This window comes from Pectinophora gossypiella, chromosome 22 (genome assembly GCF_024362695.1).
Source record: "Pectinophora gossypiella chromosome 22, ilPecGoss1.1, whole genome shotgun sequence".
Lineage (NCBI taxonomy): Eukaryota > Metazoa > Arthropoda > Insecta > Lepidoptera > Gelechiidae > Pectinophora > Pectinophora gossypiella.
This window is the reverse complement of record NC_065425.1, coordinates 8,378,947-8,401,329: the sequence shown is the minus strand read 5'-3', so window position 1 is coordinate 8,401,329 and position 22,383 is coordinate 8,378,947. Positions and strand designations below refer to the sequence as shown.

Here is a 22,383-nt window from a genome sequence, read left to right as displayed (position 1 = left end):
TTTGCGGTTTGTATCCAAATTGTATAGTTATCCCAATGTATGGGACATACCTAATAGTCTACCATTTATGGTCAGTCACATCTCTAGCGCGAGCAAGCCAACGCGTCTCAATATTTGGATCTTGTAATTAAATTAATATCCTAAGTAATACAGTTCATTCAATTGTTTGTGTGGGGTTTTATTGAAATTACCAGCGCTCCCTACACCCAACCGTACAAAAATGTGTCTTTCTTGCAATTTTGCAGCCGGTTTGAAGACGAAATTTATCGCGAAAATATAAGTAAAAGTTATGAAAATAATCATAATGTATTTACCTGTGCTAAACACACTGTCACAAAGCACCCAATGGTATGCCACTTCATAATTGATATTGATGTTGAAATATTTTCTACAACCTTTTTATATACGGCGATAGGGTTAAAATTCCTATTTGATTAAATTAATTTCTTTGTTTCACATTATAGGATACGACATGCTGCTATATTTATAGGGAAAAGAAATTGATTATGGCACGTGCTTTTAATTAAATGTATTTTTTTGCGACATCGTAGAGTTGCGTAACACATGAGACTAAGACTTGATTCTGCTAGCCAATCAGCTCGCAACAGCAACCACTCCAATACAGACCCTGCCTTTGGTTTATCCTCAGCGCTTATTCGCTTTTTTATCATTATTTTAAGCCAATTCTCTGATACAACGCCCTGAGTCGAGGTCCGCACACGCCTGAGCGCCCTCAGACCTGTTGTCTTTTTTTTTGCACTGGGTGAGAACCCTCAGCGCTCCTCATTTGTCAAGCCAAGTAGTGAAAGCCATTCGAGTCAAATCACACATATATAATACATAAGACCACATTCATTTTCCGTTGGGGTAGGGAGAGGCTACAAAATTCCACTTACTACAATCCTGATACACTACTTTCGCTTTTTTCCATTCTCATCAAAAAGTACTTTTGACCTGGCCTTACTTTAAAACATCATGGATTCGATAGCGGTATGATCACCTAAGCCTTCCTCTTCTGCATCACTTTTGACTCTATCACTTTTACCCGTATCACTTTAAGAAAAATCAGATAACTGTTTTTTTTTTTGACGTGACTTATTGTAGATTTGCCGCAGATGGCATTAACTACTTGGCCAGACAAATGGGGAGCGCTGAAGGCTCTCACCCGGTACAACGTTTAAGACAACAGGCCTGAGGGTGCCCAGTTGGGCGCGAACCTCGGCTCAGGGCGTCGTGTGAGAAGAAAAATATTTGAAAGAATTAATCGACCCTAGTGGGTCGATAGCGATAAGCGCTGAGTGAGGGAACAGATAACTGCAAATCCATAGGTTGTTAGTAAAAAAAGTACTTACTTAAAAACTATGTTAGTACAACCTGACAACATAAATACAATAAAATATTAGCCGCCCCACCACGATTCACTTCCTCACACTACGTGTAGTTCTGTGAACCGTCCGAGAACAGGCGAGTCGAACCTCTCCGCTATCATCTTCAATCGCCGTATTACATTTGACTATATCACATTACATAGTAACAGCCTCCGTGGTCTAGTAGTTAGAGCGTTAGGCTCACGATATGGAGGTCCAGGTTCGATTCCCGATGGGGACATTGTCGAAATCACTTTGTGAGACTGTCCTTTGTTTGGTAAGGACTTTTCAGGCTTGAATCACCTGATTGTCCGAAAAAGTAAGATGATTCCGTGCTTCGGAGGGCACGTTAAGCCGTTGGTCCCGGCTATTAGCCGTAAAAACACCTCCACCAACCCGCAGTAGAGCAGCGTGGTGGAGTATGCTCAATATCCCCTCCAGTTGATTGAGGGGAGGCCTGTGCCCAGCAGTGGGACGTATATAGGCAGTTTATGTTTATGTTATATCACATCACACAGCAATACATTTGCTTCGGATAGAGTACAACACTTGGCCGGAATCCCACGCGCTATGTTCACGTAATACCATGCAACTTCTCTCTCTGTAGGTCAAGAAACCGGTTCTGTAGTGGAATTGGGCTGCATTATAAAATGCCTAATGTGGCTACAATACGCAAGCTAAGGGTAGTTTTTTTTTTACTTTTTTTGACGTGACTTATTGTAGATTTGCCTCAGGTAGCATTAACTACTTGGCCGGACAAATGTGGAACTAAGGGTAGTCAGAGGGGTTAAAATGGCCACATCAAAGCAATTCATCTAAGAAAGCAATATTGCAATTTGACATTTGCGCATATAAAAGTAAGTGCGCAATGCAAACAAATTTCAAATAGCAATATTGCTTTCTTAGATGAATTGCTTCGATGTGGCCCTTTTAAACCCCCAGTTCAGTACAATTAGTGATTGTATTTCAATAAAGGTAACATTTTGCGATAGCTTCAATGCGCGGATAGAATTATAGATCTGTCAAAGTACGTCAGCTAGTGTTGTGACTTTCATTAGCATAGTGATGTATTAACCGAGGTTAGGTCGATCGATTCTATTATTTTCTACCTAACACTACATCCATCGTAAGATGAACTAACTACCCACACCTCACCAAGCTTTAGCTTCGAACAATATACAGTGTATTAATAAAATGACAATATAAAAATCCGTTATTTCTAGAGGGCTTGGGATCTCCCTTCTTCTTCTTATCGTGTTGTGAGGTGGAATACCAACCTCATCAACCCTGGTGTCAGGGTTATTACTAAGCCGCCAATGACTGACATGGCTCATACAACGACTACATACTTACTTAAGTAGTAACCGGGACCAACGGCTTAACGTGCCTTCATAAGCACGGATCATCTTACTTTCGGACAATCAGGTGACCAGTCTGTAATGTCCTAACCAAACTAGGGATCACAAAGTGTTTTTTGTGATATGTCCCCACCGGGATTCGAATTTAACGTTCCACCACTGGACCACGGATGCCGTTATCTGCCTGAAAGCGTTTTACGGTTTTCACTCGCTCTCACTCCAGGATAGAACTCAACCAGAAGTGAAACTACGAGATATTTACACTCTGTGGCAATAGCATACCTTAAATGAAGCCGAATTTCAGTAGGCTAGGGAACCGGTCGTCCGACCCGAAGACATTACGTACCATTACGTTACGTTACTAAGATCTTAACCTCGTGACACACATACCTGTCATTCACCCGCTACGAAATCGAAAGGTTAATATAATAATATTTTTTTATGTATAAAATTATGGGAGGGGTGACTAGGCAAGACAAAATTAGAAACTAGTATGTTCGCGGAAGCTTCAAAGTAGCCCCTATACCCGATAAGCTGAAAGAAAGTCGTTTGAGGTGGTATGGCCACGTAATGCGGAGAGACCAGCAGCATGTAGTCCACACAGCTCTTTGCCTGCCCGAGAACAAAAGAGGCAGAGGACGCCCTCCTTATACTTGGTGGACCAGCATGTCCCGATTATTAAAAAATGAAAATTTACCCGACCCGACAACCCTAGACAGAATGTCATGGCGCCGCAAAATTAGGAGAGCCGACCCCACCTAAAGTGGGATAGCGCCAGGAAGAAGAAGATAAAATTAAGGTAAGGTAAAGGCAGCCTCCGTGGTCTAGTGGTTAGAGCGTTAGGCTCACGATCTGGAGGTCCACGTTCGATTCCCGATGGGGATTGTCGAAATCACTTTGTGAGACTGTCCTTTGTTTGGTAAGGACTTTTCAGGCTTGAATCACCTGATTGTCCGAAAAATTAAGACGATTCCGTGCTTCGGAGGGCACGTTAAGCCGTTGGTCCCGGCTATTAGCCGTAAAAACACCTCCACCAACACGCATTGGAGCAGCGTGGTGGAGTATGCTCCATACCCCCTCCGGTTGATTGAGAGGAGGCCTGTGCCCAGCAATGGGACGTATATAGGCTGTTTATGTTATGTTATGAATAAAATTAACTTAATTCGTGTGGTTATCTCTTTCACACTTCATAATTAATATCCCGTAAACATAAGGTCATTCTTCTTCTATCTCGTGCTATGACTTCGTGCCTTCCGAAGCACGGATCACTTTACTTTCGAACAATCAGGTGATCGGTCTGTAATGTCCTAACCAAACTAGTGAATTTCGTATATTTTCGCGTCTAGTGATATCCCCAATGGGATTCGAACCCGGGACCTCCGGATCGTGAGCCCAACGCTTAACCAGTGGACCACAGAGGCCGTTTATGAAGTTATTCATAACAGAACATACATCACAAAATGATCTATTTATACACTCCACACCGAGCTGTTACTTTCTTTTTTCTTGGCATTTTTTTTTTGTCAGTCCAACGTCACACCCCGGACCCTCCATACAAGAATCTCTAACCGTGTCCTCACTTGTCCTCGCATTCACTACTTGGCTGGAGAACTTAGTGGGCTCACGTGTGTACAGTCACCGGCGCGTACGCATGTACCGTTACGCATTAACGCCCGATTGAGGTCAATGTGCCACGCGTCTGCTGAGCAGACATCAAAACTGACGCACTGTATACGAGGCTTTACAATAGGATGTCTCTTAGTTTTTAACTAAATAAGTAAGTACTTTTCTTGGTTTTTTTTTTAGCTTTTTCTGTCAAGAACATGATCATAAAATTATTATTAAAAAAATAACACCTTCCATCTCGCTCGCTTATTACCTAGTTATTTATTTATGTATTCGTTTCGGAGCATAAAGTTGAAAGAACTTTTTTTTTGACGTGACTTATTGTAGATTTTCTGCCTCGACTCCTGTACCCGTCATGAGGCACTAAATCCGCTACGTAACGTGACATTATCATAGTACTATGGTTTAAACACTTCAGGACCCCGATACCGACCCCGCCGGCGTGGTCGACGATACTGATACGTGGTGCTGATTCCAGAACACACCATTTACTTTTATTTTAAGTTATACCTACCTGTCATTTTCTTATCGGCCGAAAAGAAAAGGGACGGGTAATCGACAGGCATAAAATTTATGGAACACATGTCAATTTTACGCAGAAATTTAAATTACCCTCTCAAAATTTTACACTGGCCAAATAACCCTATAGAATTAAGTTGACATGACATGTCATGCGGTTTGCATATTAGCGAGATGTATATTTAATTCGCCCGGGTTATTCATTCACTTGTTCTTTTTAAAATTATCATCTGTCAATCATTCGTCCCTCTCCTTTTCGGCTGATAAGCAAGTAAGTGACAAGTATAACTTAAAATAAATATTAGGAGGTGTTTGTAGGAATCAGGGCTAGTAAGTAGGTATAAGTACCGATTATAATACAAAGACCAAACAGAGGACATGCTAGTATAATAATGACAGTCACGACTCCAACACAATCACACTTATAAAGACCTACATACAACTACCCATCAAAGGCACGCTATCCTCTCATAGCTATAAACTGACAAAATTTTATAAACAAATGTTTTGTCATGAAAATTTTAATGTTTCCTTTAATTATTTTCAGTTCCATACTTTTGCGATGGAAAACTCCACTTGATATCAACTCAGAATCATGGTCTAAATCATCCCTCAATATTTTCGTTACGATGTCTTTTTTTTTAATTAAAATGGGTTTGCTCTTGACTTCGTTCTTCCACGAGGAGAAGAAGAGATCGACGTTGGAACGAGCTTACCCAGAAAATGCTTATTCACCCGTGATTTAAAGGACCCCAGGTTATAAGATTCAGGAAACACCGACGCCGGCAGCCCATTCCATTCCTTGGCTGTGCGCATTATGAAGGATGAAGCGAAGCGCTTGGTGCGGATTGGTGGTATGTCAACCAACTAAGGATGGTAACCCGCCGTACGTCTGGATGTCCTCAGATGGAATGGACTTGGTGGAATGAGCTGATGGATCTCATGTGCACACTCCCCGAAGTACGATGTCTCTAACACTATGTATACCTACTCGCTTCTGTATCTCTTTAGTACCAGATTACAGTGCAATACATACCTATTACCTAACTCTGATCACTCGAAAACCATCGAAGGTCTTACTTATTAACTCAGCTGTTTATCTAGGCATTACATAAAACCTAGGCTAGGTTAAGTTTGTACTTAATGATGTTCTAGACCCTTAGACGTACTACAAATTACAAATAGTAGGTATTATATACGTCCTTGTAACAGAAATGGTAGGCAGGTATATAATGAACGTCGATTTGGCCAGGTTGTAACCTAAAATTGCATTAAGTAGGTACTAATTTAGTTAGTTTAGGTTCTAGAATCGCGACCATGCGTCGGACGACGCTCAGTGGGTAGGCCCGCTACAAGGTGGACCGACGATCTGGTGAAGGTCGCGGGACGCCGCTGGATGCGGGCAGCGCAGGACCGATTGGGGGTGGCTGATGGCTGATGATGATGATGAATTTAGTTATAATGAGTGGCTTTCCAGACTTCGTTCACCGAAAACAATATAGATGCAGTTGTACAACTTTAACGTGATAATTACCTATTTTCTCATTACTCGAGTACATAATTATTCCAAAATACAATGTAATGACAGAAGCTTATATAAAAATAATTGTTGCCTGATATTTGGATCACCCGCCGCCGCCGCCGGTATTTGGAGCCGTTGGTCCCGGCTGCATTAGCAGTCGTTAATAACCATCAATCCGCACTGGGCCCGCGTGATGGTTTAAGGCCCGATCTCCCTATCCATCCATAGGGAAGGCCCGTGCCCCAGCAGTGGGGACGTTAATGGGCTGATGATGATGATTTGGATCACGTTATGTATAGAATTACGTTGCTACCTATATTGCTTCTCTTTATTTTGATTAGAATAGTAATGGGTGGAAGATGTAATTTTGCCTGGGTGTAATAAAAAGCGTCATCGTACCCAAAAATAAAGACAACATATGCACATGTCTGTTATCCGTGAAATTAGAAGAACGATGGAAAATCTGTACAGCGCCATCTAATCTGTATTGTTTTTGACGAACGTAGCTTGGAAATTCCCTCTTTTAGCGAAGTTACTAAATTACTAATGTCTTATGCAAGTTTTTTTTTTTATGTCGGCCAGTTATAACTTAGAATGCACTTAAAAAAAAATAAAAAAATAAAAATATTCTTTATTTCACAATATTTTTAGTTACATCGTGGCCGAGACCTCCCATTAAGTAATCCTAGGATACTTGTGGCGGGAATGTCTCGCAATTCCCAAGGGGTAGGTACAGTTTGTGAGTTAAGATAAGTAATAAACAAATATGACTTCTATAAAGAAAACACATAATTAAGTAGGTGCAATCTAAAGATTTTCAGAGTAAAACAAAACTAAATATCAAATTTATCAAATTTTTGCCCATAGCACTATGAGTGACATATATATTCATACACATATATATACTCATGCACATGTGTACGCATGTGTACGCACGCGCACACACACACACACACATATACACACACACACACATATGCATACATATGCGCGCGTGTGCGCGCGCGAAAGTGTATATGTTCTAGGAGGTGTCACAGTGACACACCCACATGCCCTACGGGTGTATAAAGTCCTTAAGTTCCTTTAAAGCAAGACTGAATCTACACCTTCTGGGTAAGCTCAGTTCAACCCGTTGACACGTTCTTTAACTGTTTTAAGAGACAGAATAGTGTTAAGAGCAAACTCATTTGGCTAAAAAAAATATTATTAGATACGGTCACGAGTACTAATATGTAACACTTTGATACCATGTCACATTAACTTTTCTGACTAATTAAACCGTAAGTCTCATTAAATGCCAAATATGATAGTGCGACAGGGTTTTAAAGTGGGTACATGATATCACTCATGACTGTACAACATAACATACCCGACTATATCCCAATTGGGATAATTAGAGGTACATTCATCGCAAGATGAACTAAGTATCCACGCTTCACCGAGCTTTCTGTTAGACCAACGTCATCATCATCATCATCCCCCTAGCATTATCCCGTTTTCCACAGGATCCGCTTACCTAACCTGAAGATTTGACAGGTCCGGTTTTTTACAGAAGCGACTGCCTGTCTAACGTTCCAACCCGCGAAGGGAAAACCAGCCAAATACAGGTTAGGTCACATACCTCGAAAATGCATTTCTCGGTAATGTGGGATTTCTTGGGGTGTGTGTTCTGTGATACCAACGTGATACCAGACCAACGTGATAGGTAAAATCAGGGTCAGAAATTCAGAAGAATGCGGAATTTTTAATGTCAAATAGCAAGTTTATTATCGATTAAATAGAATCATGACGACAGTCGCAAGATCGTTGCTGGTCTATTGTAAATGTCATCGACAGAGTCAGGTGAAAGTGGCTAGCTAGGTCAACGGATAGTCGGCAATGCAACTTCTATAAAAAAGGTTAATATAAGGTTAGTCATTAGTAGTTAGTATAAGGGTAGTTAGTAACAGCCTCCGTGGTCTAGTGGTTAGAGCGTTAGACTCATGATTTAGAGGTCCGGGTGCGATTCCCGATAGGGACATTGTGAAATCACTTTGTGAGACTGTCCTTTGTTTGGTAAGGACTTTTCAGACTTGAATCACCTGATTGTCCGAAAAAGTAAGATGATTCCGTGCTTCGGAGGGCACGTTAAGCCCCGTTGATCCCGACTATTAGCCGTAAAAAAACACCTTCACCAACCCGCATTGGAGCAGCGTGGTGGAGTACGCTCCACACCCCCTCCGGTTGATTGAGGGGAGGCCTGTGCCCAGCAGTGGGACGTATATAGGCTGTTTATGTGTGTATGTTATAAGGTTAGTGATTGTTTAGAAGATATGAATGCATGGGATGAACTGTCTGGAAACAAATATTAGGCAGCCAAATTATAATAATTATTCAAACTAATACTACTAATTACTAATACTAATCGAATAATTATTATATGAATAATTCAATATAATAATTGATCTAAAAAAAAACAGTACGTCTAGGGCCCTGTGTCGAGGTTTTTCTTGTAAGTAGCTTCTTTTCCCCGGCTATACAGGTTGTGAGAAGTTGCAGTAGTTTTAGGCGGATGAGACGTTCGTTACGTAAAAATGGCGATTCAAACTGCAAGTATATTACATACTTACTGAATAAAGATATTTATGAATTTGAATTTGTTGTTTGTAGAGCTCAGGTTAACAACATAGGTCAGGCGCCGTGCGGGGAGTCGCTGTCCACGCTACAATTCGTTATTACGAACGTTCAAAGCGAAGATTTGTTTGTAAATGTTGTTTGTAATTCTGTTGTGTAACAATAAATAAATAAAAACAATAAAAAATAGACTAAACTGACCACGCGCTTACTTAATTAATACTAGTCCAACTTATTCTCGCAAGAGAAACTAATTAATCTTTCGAACGCCGGAAAGCGGATCTCGACCAGACACAATGTAAAATCTATTGTGTCTGGTATCTCGGCATATGAGAGGTTAACCTTAGCAAAATAAGGACTATTCCTTATTTTTACTTAAATTACACAAAGTCAGCCATCGTTATGGTCTCTGTCACCTAATCAAATAATAGTTGATGGCCAATATTTACTTCGAAATCAAGAACAGGGTCTAATGATATTTGCTATAAAACTTGATCCGAGAAAAACTTGAAAAATGTTTGCGTTTAATTTGAAGTTGTTGGTGTAGATACGTATATAATTTACACCTTAATACTACAAAAACAAAACATTAATGCTAGGTACAACATAAAGTAACATCACGCCTGTATCCCCAAAGGGGTAGGTAGAGGTATATAGTAGACACCCTCTCCTCGCCAGCTTTGTTTAACTCCCAATAGTTCAGAATCAGCATAGCAGAACATATCTTCCGAATAACAAAACAACAATACCAGCTTATTATAAATATAATACCTCTGCGCGCCACACTGAGGCAGAAAGAAGAGAGGTTTGAATTCATGTTTGGATCATAAATAATTGATATCACGTGGTTTCCAAGATTTTTCCCTCAAGTCTACAAGATATACAGTAAAAGTAGTAAAAGTAGTATATAAAGTATATTTGATTTGATTTGATTTGATATCATCACCATCACCAGCCCATCAACGTCCCCACTGCAGGGGCACGGGCCCTCCCTATGGATGGATAGGGAGATCGGGCCTTAAACCACCACGCGGGCCCAGTGCGGATTGGTTATTAACGACTGCTAATGCAACCGGGACCAACGGCTTAACGTGCCTTCCGAAGCACGGAGGAGCTCGAGATGAAAACTTTTTTTTTTTTGTGATTTGATATACAAAACATAAACTCACGACTGTATCCCAATGGGGCTTGGTAATCCACCTCATAACCCACATGATAGAATAAGAACGACCGTATGGGTACGGGATACAAAATTAAGAAGTGAAAAAGATTCCCAACGAAGTTAACTTTATAACATAAGCTCATGACTATATTAACCTACTTGTGTTGACCATGTTGTCACTACGACAAGGGCACTCCCTTACAGGGTTCCTGTTTGTAGTTTCCTCTACTTTTTGCGTCGGGGGTTAAAAATAGGTATATTATATAGGTATACGAATACATCGTCATCAGCCCATTAACGTCCCCACTGCTGGGGCACGGGCCTTCCCTATGGATGGATAGGGAGATCGGGCCTTAAACCATCGCGCGGACCCAGTTCGGATTGATGGTTATTAACGACTGCTAATGCAGCCGGGACCAACGGCTTAACGTGCCTTCCAAAGCACGGAGGAGCTCGAGATGAAAACTTTTTTTTTGTGGTCACCCATCCTATGACCGGCTTTTGCGATAGTTGCTTAACTTCAACAATCGCAGACCGAGCGCGTTAACCGCTGCGCCACCGAGCTCCTCTATACGAATACTACATATCCTTATTTTTATGCTTACCTATACATATGTTTACGTCACAATATTCTGTATCGATAATAATTATTATCAATATTTTCCTTGTTCGATTTTGTTTTTTTATTAAGACCTCTGTAATAACATCAGCCGGGTCTGCATGACAACCGCACCGCGCGCGGCGCGTATTATATTGAGCGCTTCGACCAATAGCCGTTTGACGTCCATCTACAGAGATAGCATTCGTATCGTTTATTGGTCGAAGCGCTCGATATATTTCGCGCCGCGGTTGTGATGCAGACCCGGCAGGAATGCAATAAATATCTTATATTGGGTTAGTCAGGGGTAAATCCATCGTAAAACGATCCAAATACCTACACCTCACCGAGCTTTCTGCTAGACCCCGGCCCAGTAGTTAATGCCACCAGTAAAGTAGGTAATGCTCTTTGCGGCAATAATCTACAAGTCAAAAAAAAAAGAAAAAAAACTGCTAGACCAACGTGATAGGTGGTACTATCCCCGTCCATAATGGTCGAGCCAACTGTGTTAGTGAAACCTCAGGACCCCGATACCGACCCCGCCGGCGTGGTCCACGATTTCCCTCAATCAGCGCTTTTCGCTATCGACCCACTAGGCTCGATTAATTCCTTCAAATATTTTTTCCTCTCAGACGACGCCCTTAGCCGAGGTTAGCGCCCAACTGGGCACCCTCAGGCCTGTTATCTTAAACGTCGTACAGGGTGAGAGCCTTCAGCGCTCCCCATTTCTCCGGCCAAGTAGTTAATGCCATCTGCGGCAAATCTACAATAAGTCACGTCATAAAAAAGAAAAAAAAGTGAAACCTGCACTTAAGGTATATCTACAAGACGCTTATGGACATACCTGCTAAGTAGCACTCTTACAACGGAAATCTCCAGTTTATTTCGTCGTCGTAAAAAAATGTATTGACTTTTGTACTAAAAAACAACTTATCGCTTGTAAACATGCCTGTACTTTGCAGTCACATTTGATCGCTTACGTCATCACCGTCAATGATCTTTGCAATTATAGCTATTCTATTTCCCAACGCTGGACAAAGGTATTCGGGCCATCAGACTGTATTGTAGACTTTTTTTTGACGTGACTTATTGTAGATTTGCCGCAGATGGCATTAACTACTTGGCCGGACAAATGGGAAGCGCTAGGGCTCTCACCCTGTTGTTGTGGACTGTTTGCTTGGTAATATGAATTTTACGTAGGTACATCATCTTCATGTTTTTTTTGTTTTGTACATACGTTTTTACAATTAAATACCAGATAAAATTTGAATTTGTCAGAAAATTTTAAAGCTCATGTGAAGCATTTTATGTAAAAAAGCTTATTATAAGATTAATGATTACCCTAAATGATAAAAATGCCTGGTATCAATAACTGTGTTCCTCTAGTTATTAAGCAACTTGTAATGCCTATACCTACACCTACATTGATTTAAAAGAAGTGTTGCTGTTGCAGTTTCTTGTCATTTCTTCTCCTCAGCATAACAACTTGCGAAATGACGTAGATTCAAAAATGATAAATTGACTTTCAACGAGTTTATCGATGTTGAAAAAAATATGTTTTCATACATTTATCTAGAGGGGTCTAAAAGGACCACATTGCGATTCATCTAAGAAAGCAATATTGCTATTTGATATTAGATGACATTGCGCACTTACTTTTAATATGCGGAAATATCAAATTGTTTTTAAACCCCCCTCGTCCCTAGTTGCATGGGCAATAGGGTTGCCAACAGTAGAATATTTTTCCTCGTATACAAAAACAGTTGAAAGTCTTATATTTTATCTTTGAAACCAAACATTCGTCAAGCTCATAACTTTATAAATACTTATAATATAATAAAACCAAAAAAAAGTGATTTAAAAAAAATAATCAACTTCAAAATCTGTCAAATAAAACGTAAGGAATAATGTTGAATACAATTTTAGAATCTAATATACACTATTTTAAAATGTACTTCCAAAAAACGATTTTTAATTTAAAAAATCAACAGTCAAATAAAATAAATAAATATTACACCTAAATAACAGGCAAGATCTGTACTCGTTAGCCACCTCGCGGCCAACGGTGACATAACTAGGGTTGGCCCACGCTATGTTCCGGTCATCCGCACGTAACGAGTTGCGTCAAAAGAACCTGCGCGCGCGCCACTGTTGTCGACACGTGAGAGTCGTACAGATCTTTAAATGTTAACGTACGAAACAGGTTTATTGGTCTGTTTTTTTGTAGATTAGACGTGTAGTTTTAAAAACTGCATAGCTGGTGAGTGAGTGTGAGCTCACACACCGTAGCGTACTTATGAAGCTCTCGAGTATATCCCAATTGGGGTAGTCAGAGATACATCCATCGCAAGATTAGCTAAGTATCCACACCTCATCGAGCTTTGTGTAATCTTCCTTTATATCCTTTTTTCCCATGAAATGTTGTCTGCATCTAGATTAGTAGTCATGAATTTAATTTAAAAACCGCCTAAGTGTGAGTCAAACTCGAGCCCGCCACACTTTGGCACCATGTCACATTAACTTTTTTGACAAATTGAACTGTATGTCTCACTAAATGTCAAATATGTTAGTGCGACAGTCCTAAAGTGGGTACATTATATTGCTCATGACTGTACAGTCGTCAGACGTCGTGACTGAGGGGAGGCCTGTACCCAGTTTTTTTTTTTTGTAGATTCCCCGTGAATGGCATTAACTACTTGGCCGGACGAATGGGGAGAGCTGGCTCTCATTCGATAGGGTAAACAACAGTAGGTACTGATATCGAGCAAAAAAAGGCCAAAAAAGTCGCCTTTGTTGTATGGAAGTCCTCCTTAATTTTATTTTTTTATTTTTAGGATGTTGTATTTGTCGTTTTTAAAAATAGTACTTACTTGTAAATTTCAACTGTCTAGCTATCGCGGTTCTTGAGATAGAGCCTGGGTGACAGACAGACAGCAGAATCTTCGTAATAGGGTCCCGTTTTTACCCTTTAGGTACGGAACCCTAAAACAAGCACCTTACAAATCTACGTAAAATAAAAACTTTAATCATTGACGTAATACCTGATAATTGAAATTCAAAAAGTGTTTTAGGACACGTACAAATTGTATAACAAAGTATAAGTACTTATACTTACATAAAAATATACTAAAAATATCTTAATTATTGTAGCATTATTTATTCATTTTCCACTTTAATGCAAAAATAAATTGACAAAAACTTGAGTAAAATAGAGAATGATATAAAAACCAAATAACTTAAATACATTAACATGATTTGTCTAATCAAATTAACCTTGTAGAAAAAATATACATTCATAAACACACGAACGACTAATTTATGTTTTTTTAAAGAACGTGTAAGGCTCTGCGCCGAGGATTTTCTTGGAACTTCTTTTCCCCCGCTAACACGTTCGTTACGTGAAAATTGGCGATTGAATTCGTTGTTTTTGACGTGACTTCTTCATGATTTTCCGCAAATGGCATTAACCACTTGGCCGTACAAATGGGGAGCGCTGAGGGCTCTCACACGGTACAAAATCAGAGGTACAACAATCGCATCATATGTATAGGCATCTCGAACAAATTATGCAATCCGTTTGACGTGTGCTGTCAACTTAATTCTGTCGGGTTATTGGCCAATATAAAATGTTGGAAGGGTTTTTTAAACTTCTGCCTAAAATTGACATGTGTTCCATAAATTTTATGCGTGTTAATTACCTGTCCCTTTCCTTTTCCGTGATAAGAAAATGACAGGTATGATCATGGGTGGCCATTACAATTTTATCTAATTCTCTACGGAGATAGGTTGCCTGCGACCTGGTGCCCCATCCCTCCCTGACATGAAAGCTGGATCCGTTCCCGGTGTCGGGCCCAGTGGAAAGGCGCTATAATTCAACAGCATACAACCATAGCGATCTTTAAATAAATAAACGCTCACCTGTGCGCGTTGAAAGAGTTTTGTAGGACAGTACCACCGGTTCCGACACAGATGACCCGCTTACGAGATATTTGCAAAAAAATTCAACATCTTACGCAACATACTGAGACCTTGCAAGGTCGACAAATGTAGACTGTCTTAATGGACTTTCTACTTTTATCAGCGGATATTATGAGTAAGATGGAAGTGGAATGTCTTCACTTGCATCATGGTGACACAATTTCATATTTATAACGTATAGGACAGGAATAATCATCATCAACGGCCGGGTGGACGGGTCGGGAGGGCCTCCGTGGTCCAGTGGTCCAAATTACCTTCTTTTATTGTCAAGAATGAGTTTAAATTCATGTTTAGATCACAGACAATTGATATCACGTGGTTTCCTGGATTTGTGCCCGGTCAAAGGCGACGGGTTCGCGCACTCCGGCCCAGTAGGTAATACCATCTGCGGCAAATCTACAATACCTAAGTCACGTCAAAAAAAAAGTCGTTTCTGTAATAGACCAAAAACACCTACAAAAACATAAATTTTATAATTGGTTCATAATTTCAGCACTGACGACCTCCGTGGTCCAATGGTTGAGCGTTGGGCTCACGATTCGGAGGTCCTGGGTTCGATTCCCGATGGGGACATATCCCAAAAATTACTCTGTGGTCCCTAGTTTGGTTAGGACATGCTCATTACCTGGTTGTCCGAAAGTAAGACGATCCGTGCTTCGGAAGGCACGTTAAGCCGTTGGTCCTGTTTACTACTTACTGATGTAAGTACGTAGGCGTTACATGAGTCATGTCAGCGGCCTTTGGCGGCTCAATAGTAACCCTGACACCAGGGTTGATGAGGTTGGTAATCCACCTCACAACCCACACGATAGAATAATATCATCATCATTGTCTCCTAGCGTTATCCCGTTTTACACAGGGTCCTTAGGGATCGAACCGGCACTTCCTACTTGAGAACCAAGCCGGTGAAAGACTGGACCCCAGTGACTGGAATGGTGAAAAACTACCGTCATATTAGAAAACTTTGTTTTCATATTCCATTTAGAAAAGGTCATTTCAATCCAGAAATATTTAACAGACAATTTTGGAACGTTTTCCTTTTATTGGAATAAAAAACAACTGAGAATCAAACTTGGGACCTCTGCTTTGGTCAATCGTTTCCAGCAATTGCGCCACAGACGTGTAAGGCACTAGACATTGGTTAATTAACCAGTTAAACAACAACCAAGTAACGGATGTTTCAAGACTGGTTGCATTGCACCCAGGTGACAGTCACGGATGGTGGTGGTAATTGATGGTCAATGGTGACCGTCGCAACCTTGACGGTGGAAATGCAATTTGATGTGCAATAGACAATAAGGGACTCTTGGCTACGTTCACCATAAACAATATGGATAGCATTGTACAGCTTTAACGTACGTACATAATTATTCCAAAATCCAATGTAATGACAGAAGCATAATAATACAGGATGTAAGTGACATATTTGACATTTAGTGAGACTTATAGTGCAATTTGACAAAAATAATCATGTGACATGGTACCAAAATGTATGTAGAATAATTATGTACCTGAGTAATGAGAAAACAGGTAATTATCACGTTAAATCTGTACAACGCCATCTATATTGCATTTTAGGAGAACGTAGCCTGGAAAGTCCCTCGATCATTGGCTCTCAATTGACAGTTGACATTTTGTTTTTTTTTCTTTTTGCCCATTTGAGGGTCAGGCTAAGATCATAAGACCATGCTGCCTAGTCTTCAGTACTCTTTTGTTTCTATTCACAAACAAATTTGTTTCCAACTGAAACCCTTTTTTCATCATATTTAATTGGCAAAGGAACTATTATAACGTGCAATTAAAATAGTTATTGTTATTGAACAATTATTTCTCGTTACGACACCGCCTGCTCTACGCAATGAAAATGTTTAAAAAAACACGTAAATACACCATTGTTCTTTTGATTGTTATAGAAAAATAAAATTCTTTATAATAAAAACATGGTAGACTGAGGCTGTTTAAGATATTTATTATAATAACTTAATATTACATAATATAGGTAATTAATGGCCCCGATTCCTGCAGACCCCTCCTAATTTTATTTTAAGTTATACCTGTCATATTCTTATCCGCCGAAAAGGACGGATTGACAGTTGTTAATTTTAAAATGAATGAATAATCCGGGCGAATAAAATAGGCATCTCGCTAATATATACGTATATAAAAAGTGGCTCCAAATGGTTCGTTTAATATTACACACGGTGCGGCTCGCCAGTTCTGTTTCTTGAACTTGGCTTGACACGCTACCGCGTGTTTAGATTGTATACTTGACAGGCAGCGAATGAAAAATGAAAGTGGTAATAAATGGTACTTAAACCATAGTATGACGAAGCATGCAAAAATAACATCGACATCTTCCACGGAACTCTAACTTTAAATATAAAATCTTTTTTTTTTGACGGGACTTATTGTAGATTTGCCGCAGATGGCATTAACTACTTGGCCGGGCAAATGGGGAGCGCTGAAGGCTCTCACCCGGTACAACGTTTAAGACAACAGGCCTGAGGGTGCCCAGTTGGGCGCGAACCTCGGCTCAGGGCGTCGTCTGAGAGGAAAAATATTTGAAAGAATTAATCGACCCTAGTGGGTCGATAGCGATAAGCGCTGAATGAGGGAAATCGTCGTTTGGTGTCGCGAGCTGATTGGCTGCCTCTATGGCTAGAGTTATAAAATCACAAATACTATATAAATACAATTACTTCTCTACAGTTTTTTATTAACATACTCTATTTGTACGTCACATGTTTTTCGTTCTATTTTTTGATATATAAGTACTTATACTAATGTATGAGGCAAATATTGAGAGTTATTGAGAACAGAAGAGGCAAGATGACTGGACACTTAATAAGACACGACGAATTTATTAAAACGTCATAGAAGGAAAGCTAGAAGGAAAGAGAGGAAGGGAAAGACCAAGAAGAGCTTACATGGAACAGATTAAAGAAAAGGTTAACGTCGTGTCTTATAGGGAAGTCAAGGAATTGGTCTTTGATAGACAAGAATAAATCTTAAATTAGTGATGTGATACTAATGACATCGTAACGAATACTGAGGAGGATGATTCAGACCATGATTCTGAGTTGATATCAAGTGGATTTTCTTGTCGGAAAATTCATGAAAAAGTGCGTGTTTTTTTTATTCATTTCAGTACCATACTTTTGCATACTGATGTCACTTACACCCCTTGCCAGGTTGCTATACAAGTACGTATGGTTGTTATAGTGACATCGTAACGAATACTGAGGGGGATGATTCAGACCATGATTCTGAATTGATATCAAGTCGAATTTCCTGTCGGAAAATTTATGAAAATTTTCGTGATTTTTTAAAATTTATTTCAGTTTCATACTTTTACGATGGAAAATTCCTATTGATATCAACCCAGAGTCATGGTCAGAATCATCCCTCAAAGTTTTCGTTACGATGTCACTAACATCCTGTATGTCTGTATGAAATTAGAACGTTAAACGATGGCTCTGTACAGCGCCATATAAGTTATACCCTGCTATGTTATACCTACCCTACCCTGTATGTGTCCAAGCTCGTATCGGTATAGAGCGGAGTGTCCCTTCTATACCCAATAGTTTATTCTATGACCATAGTCTATTTTGCAGTGCCGTGCGGTTAGCCAGAAGGCGCGTGTCCTTCATAAAGCTATTATAACTTAATAACTTATAATTGCACCTGCCATCAGACAATTGAAGTGGCAACCATGATTTGCAACCGTTTTATTATCGCTTCCTTTTGCGTATTAAAACTGTATTTTTCTAGGTTAATTTCAACCTTCTTTCCATGTCGTTAAAAGGTTTCACTTTGTAATCATCGTATCAGATGTACTTAACACTTTCAAGGACAGAACGTCTAATGACGTTCCGATTCCAAGGTGTCATACTATCTGTTATGAACCATCAGTGACCCATGGTCTCTGCCCGTGAAAGGGTTAATGTAGGGGCTTCTCTTTATATCATAGCAACACATGTATCCCATAACGGGTAGGTAGAGCTGTATAGTATACAGGGTGTTAGTGACATCGTAACGAAAACTTTGCGGGATGATTCAGGCAATTCTGGGTTGACAATAAGTGGAGTTTTCCGTCGCAAAAGTATGGAACGGCAAATAATTTAATTAAACACTAAAATGGTCATGAATTTTCCCACAGGAAAATCCACTTGATATTAACTCAGAATCGTGGTCTGAATCATCCCCCTCAGTATTCGTTACGATGTCACTAACAACCTGTATACACCCACTCCTCGCTGTGTTTAAGTCCCTTGTAACAGGGGTGAGCCTAATCCAACCCAGGGCCTCGAAACCCAGGGCCTCCTCCGTGAGCCCAACGCCCAACCCCTCCATGACATAAACACATAAACATAGCATCACGCCTGTATCCCGGAAGGGGCAGGCAGAGATGTATTTAGTGTATATATCCAAGTATGTTTTAAGTCCCGTGTAATACGGGGCAAGCTAATGGTCATTAACCGATCACAAATCCTGGAAAGCACGCGATATCAATTACCAATGAAATAAATTATAGTATACTCATAATTATTTTCTCCTTGTCCACAGACCAGCCATGCGTTCACATTGAGTGTCCCCTACACTATCCAACATGTCGGGTCGGGCAGCCGCGGTGTTGGTCGAGCGCGCCAACAAGTCGTACGGCCGACAAGACAAGCCCGACCACAAGCCTGTGCTTACACACCTCGATATGACCGTCGAGAAAGGGATCATGTAAGTATATACTTACAGATACATTACATAAACCTTGGGCTAGATGCAGTGACTTACAATACATACATGCATACATAGCCGTATGCGTGTGCGCCGCGTGCGCGAATTAGAAGCGCTACAGTCGCGTGACAAAAACGCCTGTAATAAATGTAAAAGCGCTTTTAGGAGTGTTCCATCTCTGAACTTCGGCTTGACGCTATTTTTAGAACACTCTGTATACATCACTCTGGATGTTAGTGACATCGTAACGAAAACTTTGAGGGATGATTCAGACCATGATTGAGTTGATATGAAGTGGAATTTTCCATCGCAAAAGTATGGAACTGCAAATAATTAAATTTTCCGACAGGAAATTCCACTTGATATCAACTCAGAATCATGGTCTGAATCATTCCCCTCAGTATTTGTTACGGTGTCACTAACACCCATACGAACTGGTATGGCTACCTGTCGTACTTGTACGGGTTGTAAGTGACATCGTAACGAGTACGGAGGCGGTGATTCAGCTCATTAAAAATATAGAATTCAAAAATAAAAAAGAACACAAAAAGCCGCGAATTTTGCGACGACAAATTCAATTTGATATTAACTCAGAATCATGGTCTGAATCATCCCTCAAAGTTTTCGTTACGATATCACTAACATTCTGTATAGTCCGTTTGTTTGGTTTTGTGTATACAGGGTGGCCCAGAAGATCAGGTTCAAAATGAAAAATTAGATAGAGGGGCTCATTAGCTACCAGAAACACCCCCATGTATGTTCAGCAATTATTTACGGTTTAGGAGATATGACCCATTTTGTACCTTTTTCTAGATTTTCTACCTTACTTCAGAAATAATCATTTTGTCGCTATCCCTTACTTAATAATTATTTTATTTTACTTCACAACTATGCCTAAGGCTGTGACCGCTCAATCAAAAATAAATCAAAGTCAAATCAAGTATAAAAAAAAAAGTTATCGGAAGTCAAAGTGAGAATTCGACCAAAATTGTTACAGTTGTTAAAACTTCGCCGAAGAATAATAAACACATGAGATTGTCATGGACCCTGAAAGTATTTCTAAAAACTGCTCCATTTAATAAGCTTTTAGAAACATCCAAAAAAAGTACCCTCAATACGGGCAAAAAACTAAGTAATTTGACCTCAAATATTGCAAAACAGACAGATTTGACGGAAAATTTGACATTCTCATACAATGTAGCTGCTTCTTTCTAACGTTGTTAAAGGTGGTCAAAGACACATTTTCAGTTAAAAGTAAATAAAAATCACGCTTATAATCGCTAACAGGGTAGACATAGCAACATTCCGAAGACAAAACTTGCAGTCACTTTTGGTATTCGTATTTTATTGAAGGTACATAGATTTCAAGGAAAAAGTTATCCCCAAACACTGTTGGTGATTCATACTATTGGATACTAAAATAAAATCTGTTTTTGAGCACCTTTAACAACGTTAGAAAGAAGCAGCTACATTGTATGAGAATGTCAAATTTTCCTTCAAATCTGTCTGTCTTGCAATCTTTGAGGGCTAATTACTTAGTTTTATGTCCTTATTAAGGGTACTTTTTTTGGATGTTTCTAAAAGCCTATTAAATGGAGCAGTTTTTAGAAATACTTTCAGGGTCCATGACAATCTCATGTGTTTATTATTCTTCGGCGAAGTTTTAACAACTGTAACAATTTTGGTCGAATTCTTACTTTGACTTCCGATAACTTTTTTTTATACTTGATTTGACTTTGATTTATCTTTGATTGAGCGGTACACAGCCTTAGGCATAGTTGTGAAGTAAAATAAAATAATTATTAAGAAAGGGATAGCGACAAAATGATTATTTCTGAAGTAAAGTAGAAAATCTAGAAAAAGGTACAAAATGGGTCATATCTCCTAAACCGTAAATAATTGCTGAACATACATGGGGGTGTTTCTGGTAGCTAATGAGCCCCTCTATCTAATTTTTCATTTTGAACCTGATCTTCTGGGCCACCCTGTATATTAATGATTTAACTAGCATAATGTTACCCAAATGATTTCCTCCCGCAGTTACGGCCTGCTAGGTCCCTCAGGGTGCGGTAAGACAACCTTACTGTCCTGCATCGTGGGTCGACGCAAGCTGGACAGCGGCAACATCTGGGTGCTGGGGGGACAACCTGGAGAGAAGGGAAGCGGTGTACCTGGACCCAGGGTCGGGTATATGCCACAGGTAGGTTGACGACCGTTGTAACTTACATATCAACGCAAACGACGAATATAAAAGCATGGTTACCCACGTGAAATGCCGGGGAAGCTATCAGCCCACTTATCCCTAGCATTATCCCGTTTTTAACAGGCTCCGCTTACCTCACCTAAACATTTGTCAGGTCCGGTTTTTTACAGAAACGACTGCCTGTCTGACCTTCCAACCCGCGAAGGGAAAACCAGCCCAATACAGGTTAGGTCACATACCTCCGATATACATTTCTCGTAATGTCATCGCTATGTGCCTAAGGCGGATTAATTCTTTCACACATGATTCTCTCGGATGATGCCCTGCGCCAAGGTTCGCAATTGGACTCCCTCAGGCCTGTTGTCTTAAATTTTGTACCTGGTGAGCCCCCACCCCCAGTAGTTAATCCCATAATTTGCAACAAATTAAAAAAAAATAAAAATGAACAATTACTTAGTTTCATTAAAATCCGTTGATTTATATCGTGGTGGTTATTTTTTTTTATTAGATTTATATTATGTTACTTAAGTTAATAAGTAGATTTATATTAGTTAATTAATAAAGTACCTACCTATATACCTCCTAAATTTTCGCATGCTTATATCTAGCGGATAATATGATACTTAGATTTTTTTTTGACGTGACTTTTTGTAGATTTGCCGCAGATGGCATTAACTACTTGGCCGGACAAATGGGGAGCGCCTAC

General features: G+C 39.8%; 1 protein-coding gene across 2 annotated transcripts in view; it reads left to right on the top strand.

Annotated features, from left to right (window-relative positions):
- The window catches only part of LOC126377029 (ABC transporter G family member 20-like), a 79,680-nt gene that overhangs the window by 23,604 nt on the left and 33,693 nt on the right, over window positions 1–22,383 (top strand). For both annotated transcript variants that reach the window (XR_007567780.1, XM_050024644.1), the window contains exons 2-3: window positions 19,310–19,474; window positions 21,515–21,674. Coding sequence is in view for 1 of the 2 variants with exons in the window: in XM_050024644.1 (XP_049880601.1) it covers window positions 19,353–19,474; window positions 21,515–21,674 (282 nt within the window). In the remaining variant the exon portion in view is untranslated. The remainder of the gene's footprint in view (window positions 1–19,309; window positions 19,475–21,514; window positions 21,675–22,383) is intronic.